The 9,069-nt window shown below is 69.7% G+C and overlaps 2 protein-coding genes and 2 non-coding genes across 4 annotated transcripts; 1 reads left to right on the forward strand and 3 right to left on the reverse strand.

Moving 5' to 3' along the window:
• Positions 1-318: 318 nt before the first annotated feature.
• LOC104580042 (isocitrate dehydrogenase (NAD(+)) 3 non-catalytic subunit beta) lies at positions 319-4,904 on the forward strand. The gene is made up of 10 exons (XM_088521698.1): positions 319-415; positions 707-827; positions 1,205-1,265; positions 1,609-1,741; positions 2,119-2,252; positions 2,576-2,678; positions 3,059-3,205; positions 3,270-3,364; positions 3,442-3,502; positions 4,817-4,904. The coding sequence occupies exons 1-10, from the start codon at positions 356-358 to the stop codon at positions 4,892-4,894; spliced, it is 993 nt and encodes a 330-aa protein (XP_088377824.1). The 5' UTR covers positions 319-355; the 3' UTR covers positions 4,895-4,904.
• Positions 4,905-5,451: 547 nt separating this feature from the next.
• LOC148595257 (nucleolar protein 56-like) lies at positions 5,452-8,958 on the reverse strand. The gene is made up of 12 exons (XM_088521696.1): positions 8,941-8,958; positions 8,624-8,713; positions 8,252-8,366; positions 8,019-8,180; positions 7,750-7,948; positions 7,365-7,552; positions 7,127-7,278; positions 6,847-6,947; positions 6,528-6,676; positions 6,282-6,403; positions 5,983-6,111; positions 5,452-5,661 (listed from the first exon to the last, which is right to left on the reverse strand). Exons 1-12 carry the CDS (start codon positions 8,941-8,943, stop codon positions 5,452-5,454), a joined length of 1,620 nt encoding a protein of 539 aa, XP_088377822.1. The 5' UTR covers positions 8,944-8,958.
• Positions 6,182-6,251, reverse strand: LOC148595258 (small nucleolar RNA SNORD57). Its single transcript, XR_015913198.1, has one exon. It is a non-coding gene; the product is annotated as a small nucleolar RNA SNORD57 (small nucleolar RNA).
• LOC148595259 (small nucleolar RNA SNORD56) lies at positions 6,436-6,506 on the reverse strand. The gene has a single exon (XR_015913199.1). It is a non-coding gene; the product is annotated as a small nucleolar RNA SNORD56 (small nucleolar RNA).
• Positions 8,959-9,069: the final 111 nt, after the last annotated feature.

Here is a 9,069-nt window from a genome sequence, read left to right on the forward strand (position 1 = left end):
CTTGCAGGCAGAGGTTGAGGTGTCACACAGGGAGCCACAGGGTGTCACTGCGGCGGTTTGTGCCGCGCAGAGGGCGACGCTGTCACTGCAGGCACCGCTGCAGCCGCTCTGGATGGGGGGATACCCACGGCAGAGCGGGCCGCGGGACAGGAGAGCCCCGGCTTGGCGCTCCGTGTCGGCGCAGCGGGAACGCCGTGCCCGTGGCCGCTTCCATGTCCGTAGTGCTGCCTGCGGGCTGTCACCGGCGGGAATGCGGCGTGTGGGCGCATCCGGGCCCGCGCGCGGCCGGCGTCTCACCCGTCGCCTTTCCCTGCAGTCGGACAATGCCCGGCCCGAGGGCACGTTCCAGGTGACGATGCTGCCCGGGGACGGCGTGGGCCCCGAGCTCATGCACGCCGTCAAGGAGGTGTTCAAGGTACCGGGGCCGCGGCGGTGCGCGCAACGCGGGGCTGCTTGGGGACACGCGTGGGCGCCGCTTGCCCCGTCAGCAACGCAGCTGGCGCTGGCATCACGCCGAGGGAGCGCGGTGCTGGTGTGACGGAGCAGGGAACGCGCCGTCACCCAGCGAGGGGAGGCGGGGAGCAGCGCCCCGAGCTCCCGGCTCCTCCCGTCGGGCCTCGGTGCTCCCCTCTCCGCGGGGACGCGGCGGGGCGGCGCAGGGCTCCGTGGGGGCCGCGGCCCCGCGCTCAGCGCCCGCGTCCCGCAGGCCGCCAGCGTGCCCGTGCTCTTCGACGAGCACCACCTGAGCGAGGTGCAGAACACGGCGTCCGAGGAGAAGCTCGACCAGGTGGTTGACTCCATGAAGGAGAGCAAGGTGGCCCTCATAGGTGAGGAGCTGGCGTGGCACGAGCCCCCCTGCAGCAGGGCCGGGCCTCCCTCTGCGCGAAGGATGTTGCCCTTGCCCAAACCCCCTTAGATGCTGTCAGAGCACAGCAGCTTTTGTGACCTAGGTCCCGCAGAAGGAAACACGGGCTCTTTAAGCTGAGAAACAAACCAGCACTACCTGGTAACTTGGCCTGTTGAAGACAAAGTTATTCAAAGTTGGTTTTTGATTCCAGATCCTATAGTGAATGTCCCAGAGAAGCCAAGGGCCCCCTGGGCGCCCTGTGGTGGGCACTCAGTCCCCACGTTGGGGGTCTGGCAGCCCCCGTGCGGGCTGTGCAGGACGCAGGCCCCTTCCCACTGCCCTCCCGTGTCCCCACAGGCAAGATCCACACGCCCATGGAGTACAAGGGGGAGCTGGCGTCCTACGACATGCGGCTCAGGTGAGCCAGCGCCGAGCGGAGCCGGGGCTCCGGCCCCAGCCGTGGAAAACCAGGGGTTAACAGGAAGGAAAAGTTTGGGGGAAAAACAGAATGTGCCCCTGGTGACTGGGATGGACTGTGAGCTTTCCTTGGGATCCTGGAGACCCGGGAGGGGGTGTGGGTGGATGGCAGAGGGACAGGGATGACCTCTGGGAGGCCGCGCTTGGCTCCTGATCCTGGAGGGAGCAGGTAGGGATGGGGAAACGTTCCCTGAGGTGGAGACCTGCAGCCTGGCCCTGGGGTTCTCCCAGCGCCTGCAGGGAGGAACATCTGCCCCAGCACTCGGCCTGTGCTGCCTTTGCAGGCGCAAGCTGGACCTGTTTGCCAACGTGGTGCACGTGAAGAGCCTGCCGGGCTACAAAACGCGCCACAACAACCTGGACCTCGTGATCATCCGAGAGCAGACGGAGGGCGAGTACAGCTCCCTGGAGCACGAGGTGAGCAGCGGCCGAGGGACGGGGCGGCCTGCCAGCGTCGGGAGCTTCCCGGGCAGCCTGGCCGGCGGGCTGGGAAGGGGCTGCAGCAGCGTCACCAGCAGCGGGTGACAGGGACGGGCACAGGATTTGGTGGGGGGGGGTGGTACCCAGCAGCAGGTGACAGGGCACAGGACAGGGTGCGTCCTTATGTGACCAGGTCGCACTCGGAACCCTGGGCGGACGCGAGGGGCTGCTCCAGGTGATGCCAGCACAGGGCACGTGGGGCCCGGGTGTGAGGGAGCCCCAAGGGACGATGTCCCGGTGTGGGGGCTGCGGGCGGCATGGGGTGACGCAGGGGGCTCCTGTGCCGCGGGTGCTCACATTGCCCGTCCCTCCAGAGCGCCAAGGGGGTCATCGAGTGCCTCAAGATCATCACGCGGGCCAAGTCGCAGCGCATCGCCAAGTTTGCCTTCGACTACGCCACCAAGAAGGGGCGCTCTAAGGTGACGGCCGTGCACAAAGCCAACATCATGTGAGTGCCACCCACGCGGCCCGGCGGGCAGCAGCGGCTCCATGTGCTGGGACACGCAGCGGCCCCCACGGCTCAGCCCTCACTGCTCTTGCAGCCTCTGATAGAGCAGCAGCACTTTGATTGCCGAGGGGCTGGCAGGTCCCTGGCACTGGTGCTTGGCAGGTTTCCCTGTTTGGGGCTCCTCTCTGGTGTGCCCGTGGGGCTGGAAGCGGCTCCCTCATGGCCGCGTTGAGCCCGGGCTCAGGGCTGTGGGATCGCTTGGTTCTGTGCTGGTTCCGCTGCCGTCCTGGGCGCAGCCCTGTTGACGCGTGGCCCATCTGCAGGAAGCTGGGCGACGGGCTGTTCCTGCAGTGCTGCGAGGAGGTGGCCGAGCTCTACCCCAAGATCAAGTTTGACACCATGATCATTGACAACTGCTGCATGCAGGTGAGGAGCCGCTTTTCCTGCCTTACCCCATGCACCATTCCCTCTGGCGATGAGCCCTTTGGGAGAGGGGATAAAGGAGAGTCTAACACGACAGCTGAGGGATCCCAGGTTGTGGTTGCTCATCCCTGTGCTGAGGTTGGCTCCTTGCCCACGTGGGAGGCCGCTGGCCTCCCTGCCCTGCTGCAGCGGTGCAGGCTGTCGCGGCTGTTTAAGGCTGCCTGGGTGAGATGCTAAAGCTCTGCCAGAGCAGTCACTTGTCGGTGGCTGCGCTGCCCTTTGCCATGGGGCTCCCCCTGTCCCTCGAGGGCCACATGGGGACGTTTCCAGGCTGCGTGTGTGGGGCGGGCCGGGCCAGGCCTCACGGCCGTCCCCACACACAGCTGGTGCAGAACCCCTACCAGTTCGACGTGCTGGTCATGCCCAACCTCTACGGCAACATCATTGACAACCTGGCGGCCGGGCTGGTGGGCGGCGCCGGCGTGGTGCCCGGCGAGAGCTACAGCGCCGAGTACGCCGTGTTCGAGATGGTGAGGACCGCGCGGGCCGGGCGGGGGGCCGCGCGCCGCCGCGCTCACTGTGCCCGCTCCGCAGGGCGCCCGGCACCCCTTCGCCCAGGCCGTGGGCAGGAACATCGCCAACCCCACCGCCATGCTGCTCTCGGCCGCCAACATGCTGCGCCACCTCAAGTAGGTGCCGCGCGCGCAGGGGCTGCGCGGGGCCGGGCGCGCGCACCGGGCGCTCAGCCGCTCCCCGCCTCCCGCAGCCTCGAATTTCACTCCAATCTGATTGCGGACGCGGTGAAGAAGGTGATCAAGGTCGGCAAAGTGAGTACGGGGCAGGAGCACGTGAGGGGGAAGCAGCTCCCTGCTCTCCCTGCCGGCCCGTGCGAGCAGGGCGCGCTGGGGCCCGCTGTGCTCGTGGTGCTGCCGGGTCCGGTCCTGCCCTGAGCGGCGCTGGCCCCGTCGCAGCCCATGGCTCCTTGCAGGGCGCCCGCCTGGGCACCACTCCCCTCACCCTCCCTGCAGCCATTCGCTCCTCACGACCACATCCCTCCCCTGTTCCCCCCTTCCCTGTGTTGGATTTTTAGGTTCGGACACGCGACTTGGGCGGTTACTGCACCACGTCCGACTTCATCAAGTCTGTGATTGACAACCTGCACCCCCACTATGGTGCCTAGGAGCCCGTGCCCGGGTGCCCCAGCACAGCCCACACCCGGCCCTTGTGTAGCCACCACGGGAGCGTGGCTGGCCCCGGCCCGGGGCTCCCAGCGTGGCCAACACCGTCCCCTTGGGGTGGCCAGAGCCCTGCTGGGCGCGCGCGGGGCTGCCCCTGTCCCTGCCCACGGCCGCTGCAGCACCATGAGCGCTTGCTGGGACAGAGCGTCTGCTCCAGGAGCTGGTGCGATTCCACATGGGAATTTCCACCCCCGGAGCAGGACAGGGCACCAGCCCAGGCGACTCTGGGGGGTCCCAGGCTGTGCATGGGGCAGGGGCATCCCCGGGGCTGGCACCACGGCCCCCGCAGCCCCGGGGGCTCTGCAGCCACAGGGCAGCGCGTGTGGCCAGGCACACTGGGGGCACCTGCCCTGCGGCACCAGGTGCTGCCGCCTTGGGACCAGCCAGGGCCGTTATTTATTGAGCTGCTTTGTAGGCATGTGTGCAAATAAAGGGTCCAACAGTGCCCCGGTCCCAGCCTCATTCGGGGGCTCCTGCAGGCGCCTCTGTCCCACAGCGCCCAGGGAGGGTTGGGGCAGCCCCAGGCTCAGCTCTGGCTCAAGACTGGGCCAGGCTTTGCACCCCACAACAGCAGCAGCACCACTGCCAGCTCCCCATGCAGGCTGCAGACGATGCAGCAGCATTAGGTGACACTGCAATAGCAGGTGACACTGCAGTTCTGGGGGATGCAGCGGTGCTGGCTGCTCCTGCCAACCCTGCGTGCAGCAGCAGGCGCAGGCGGCCGGGCAGCTCCAACAGCTCCTTGCAGCGCGAGCTGGGGGGACAGTTCTTGTTGTTGGGGACATGGGGCCGCCCCGGGGCAGGAGGTGGCGGCTCTGCCCGACCCTCGCAGCCCCCTTCTCGCTGGTGGCAGCTGGGGGCCAGCCCCAGCCGCTCCTCGCCCTGACGCCGCTCTCGTTGCAGGTGCGCACGGCCGACATGGGCGGCTACGCCACCTCGCTGGACTTCACGCAGGCAGTCATCAACGCGCTGGACGCATGAGCCCCCCCAGCACCTGCTGCTCCCTGCGCCAATAAAGCAGCTGCTGCAGCACCGGGGCCTCTGCTGCACTGCCTGGGGGGTGGGTGCGCCTGGGCGGCCAGGGGGCTGCAGCCGCCTCTGTCCCCTCCCCGGGGCAGCATGGGGGGCAGGAGGCAGCTCCCTGCACTCCCAGGGCCGGGACCCAATGCACCGCCCCTGCCCAAGCCCCCTCCAGCACCACCCTGACCAGAGCAGCAAGAGGAGCCTCCACCTTTATTGAGGTTCAGCCACCCCGCACTGGGACCTTCGCCCCAAGCCAGGCCCGAGCTGGGCTCTGCAGGGGCTGCAGCAAAGCCAGCCCCAGGCCCCCTCCCCGGGCTCTGGGATGCAGCACCGCAGCAGGGCTGCAGGAGGCCCCAGGGCAGCTGCCGCCGGGCCCAGGCCTTGCGCAGCCCCACAGGAGCAGAACGGGGTAACGGGGCAGCCCCTTAACCCCCGGCAGGACCCGCGGCTGGCCCAGGGAGCGCGGGGCTGAGCAAGGCCAAGCAGGTGCCACACGGCTAGGTCAGCCCCAGGCCCTAGTCCTCCACCTCCTTCACCGCCTTTTTCTTTTTCTTCTTCTTGTCTGCCTGCACAGTCTCTGCTCCCTGTTTCCTTTTCTTCTTGGGCAGTGGCTCCTCCTCTTCCTCCTCCTCCTCCTCCAGGCCATTCTCCTCGGGCTCAGAGGCTTCCTCCAGCTCCGGCTCCTGCTTCTTTTTCTTCTTCTTTTTAGGCTCTGTCTCATTTTCCTGCAGAAAAAGGGGAGTCAGTGGGAGCTGCAGCCAAGTTTGCGGCACATGGGAGCAGCCTGTGGCCGCAGCAGGGGGGAGGCTTTACGCTGTGCCCATGGGACGGGCAGGGCCTGTGGTCCTTGTCACGGACAGGGACACTGACAAGATGCAGGGCCCAGAAGCAGAGCTGGTGGGGGTGGCCCTTAGGGTCCAACTGGGCCAGGCTGGGAAGGAGCCCCAGGAGCAGCCAGCAAAGTCCTGCCAAAGGCAGGAACAGCCCCAGCACTGCGGTCATCCCAGCTGGGCCAGGTGACATCCCCGAGCATCCCCTGCCCTCACCTCCAGCACCGAGTTCTCCATGTCCTCAGCGGCTGCGGCCAGCGCCTCCAGCCGCCGCTTCTCCCGCTTCTTCCTTTTCTTCTCTTTCTTCTCCTGCTTCTTCCGGACCTCGGCCACCGCCTCACGGGCCTGGCGGGTGCAGAGCGGTGCGGTGAGCGCCAACGGTACCTGGCCCCATGCGGCCCCTGGCTCCCCCCTCGGATCAGCCTCATTAAATCAGTTTTTTGCCTCCAGCAATGGGTCAGGATGGCAGTTCTGCATCATGTCCGAGGGGGCCCTGTGCCACCCCCGGCCCTCACCTCCACCACGGCCTCCTTCATGACGTCCAGGTTCTTGCGCGGCGGCTCTCCGGTCTCGTAGAAGGCCAGGCGCTCCTCCACCTGCTCGCGCAGCTTGTCCCCGAACACGCTGGTGGGCACCTCTGCGGAGAGGCGAGGGGCTCAGCGCATGGCTCCGCTCAGAGCACAGCTGTCACCATTCACGCAGTGAAATGCTGCTGACGAAAAATGTTGCCATCACGGCGGAGCCCGGCGCGCGGCGCCCACCTGAGAAGCAGTCGATGCGCGAGGCGATGGTGCACTTGTTGGCCAGGTAGCGCGAGATGCGGCCCTTGTTCTTGGCGGCCGCGCGCCCGATGAACGTGGAGTGGAAGATGAGGCCGTACTTGGGCGTGTTGCCGCGCGTCTTCAGCGCCCTGCAAGCGGCCCCGCACGCGTCGGCCCCGGGCGCCCCGCACCCCCCGCGCCGCCAACCTGCGGGGGCCGCTCAGAGCCCGGGGCCGCCTGATCACCCGCGGCCGGGACCGGCGCGTCACAGGCGGCAGCCCGGGGAGCTGCCATCACCGCGAGCACCCCGCAGCGGTACCTGAACAGGGCCTTCTCAGCCCCCAGGATCTGCACCGTTGACGCCGGGTACTTGGCCAGGTTGGTGAGGCTGCCAGCGTGCGAGATGAGACGGGCGCCCACCTGCGAGCAGGGAGCGGGTTGGGGGCGCTGCCGCCATCCCGGGAGCCGGGGGGCATCGGGTCGGGCCGGCAGCGCGGCGGGCCACGGATCAGCGGTGAGGTGTCAGCACGGCGCTCAGGGGATTGACAGATTCACTCGTCATCACGTCCGCGGCCCGCGCGGCCAGCCCCGCCACTCACCACTTCGCCGATGAGCGCCGAGAGGCTGGGGGCCACCTGGCTCATCTTGGAGCGCAGATACTCCTGCAGGCCCTTGCGGTACTCGGAGAGCGAGATGACGCGGCTCGAGAAGCTCTCGATGTTGATGAGGTCGATAGGCGAGATGTCCATGCCTGCCAGGGAGCCGCGTTGGTGCCGCTGGCCCAGGGCCCTCCCCAGGCGGACGCGGCTCCCGTCCCCCCGGGCTGCCCCCACTCACCCATGGAGGAGCGCGAGGCCTCCAGGATGGCCTGCGCCTTGGCGCTGTCCATGACGATCTCCTCCAGCCCCTCGAGGCTCTCCTCACTCAGCTCCTTGCGGTTGCCGATGAACTTGGCGAGGCGGCAGTACGTGGCGTTCTCGCCCACGATCTTGATGAGCTCGGGGAAGTGGTAGCCGTACCACTCGCTGCGGGGGCCGGGCGGTCAGCGCGCCCGCCCCGCGCTGTCGCCCCGCTCACAGTCCGGCGCGGGCACCGCGTCCCGGCCGGGGTGTTCCGCGGCCCCGCTCTGCCTCCCCGTTCTGTGCAGGCGGCCGTGGTGGCGGTGCCGCCTGCGGTAAGCGGGGGAGGCTCCAACCGCCCCGCGCGCCCGCGCCGCGCTCACCGCACACGCATGGAGAAGGTGTTGATGTCCTTGTCAAGCTGGTCCAGCAGGCTGATGGACTGGATGATCATGTTGTCCACGCGGTTCACGTTGAACTTCACCTTGGCGCGCGAGTAGCTGTGGCCGAGGCCCAGCTGCGCCTTGGAGGCCGACTGCGCCGTGAGCCCCTTGACGAGCGTGTGGAAGTGCAGGCGGATCCCTGCGCACGAGGGCAGTGCGGTGAGCGCGGGGACACCGTGAGGCTGCGTCCCCCCCGTCCCGGCGCTCACCGCGCAGGATCTCGGCCACGACGCCGCCGCTCTGGCAGGGGCAGCCCAGCTCCTCGAGGATGGCGGCGCCCAGCTTGGCGTCCGCGACGCCCAGCAGCGCCTTCTTGCGCTTGGCCGGCAGGTGGGTGTCGAGCAGCAGCCGCAGGTCCTCGTGCAGCAGCCCTGCGCGGGGGCGTGAGCGGCGCGGCGGGGCCCGGGGCCGCCCGCCCGCCCGCCCCGGCGGCAGCGCTCACCCTCGGACACAGCGTTCATGTTGTCGAGCGCGCTCTGCGCCGAGCGGAAGGGCGCGAAGGCCACGAGCTTCACCAGCGCCTGGAACTTGCCCGCGGACAGCACGCTCTGCTCCACCTGCGGCGCGCGGGGAGGACGGGCAGCACGAGCAGCGCCGGCGCTCCGCGTCCCCTGCGCCACCCCGGGGCTACGGGCGCCCCCTCCCCGGGCTCCGATCCCGGTGTCCCCCGCTGCCCCCCGCCCCTCCCCCCGCCACGAGGCGCCCCCTCCCCGGGCCCACCCGCCCCACCCCGGTCCCGGGGCCCCCCGGCCTCCCCCCGCCGCTGCCGGCCCGGGCCCACCGGGACCCCCCCCGCGGCGCCGCCCGCGCTCACCTGCGGCAGCAGCAGCCCGATCTCCTCCACCTCGCGCACGGCGAACAGCGCGTACCCGGCCGCGTGCTCGAACAGCGCGTGCAGCAGCACCTGCGCCGCCGCCGCCGTTATCGTCCCGCCTCGCGCCGGGACGGGCCCGCCGCCTGCGCGCCGCGGCCCGCACCGCCGCCCACCCACCCGCCCTCCCGCCGCCGCCGCCGCCGCCGCCGCCCCATCCCCGACCCCATCCCCTTCCCCGTCCCCGTCCCCGTCCCCGTCCCGCTCCCGGCCCCGCCCGCCCCGATGGCGGCGGATTCCTCCCGCCCCCCCGCGCTCACCATCCTGCCGCGCTGCCGCCACCGCCGCCGGAACTGCGCGCGCCCCGCCGGAAGCCCGCCCCTCCCGCGGCCTGCCGCCAATCACCGCGGGCAGCGACAGCGCGGCCAATGAGCGCGCGGCGACGCGGA

The sequence above is a fragment of the Tinamus guttatus genome, unplaced genomic scaffold (assembly GCF_059628265.1).
Source record: "Tinamus guttatus ecotype Peru unplaced genomic scaffold, ASM5962826v1 Tinamus_guttatus_pri_ptg000129l, whole genome shotgun sequence".
Lineage (NCBI taxonomy): Eukaryota > Metazoa > Chordata > Aves > Tinamiformes > Tinamidae > Tinamus > Tinamus guttatus.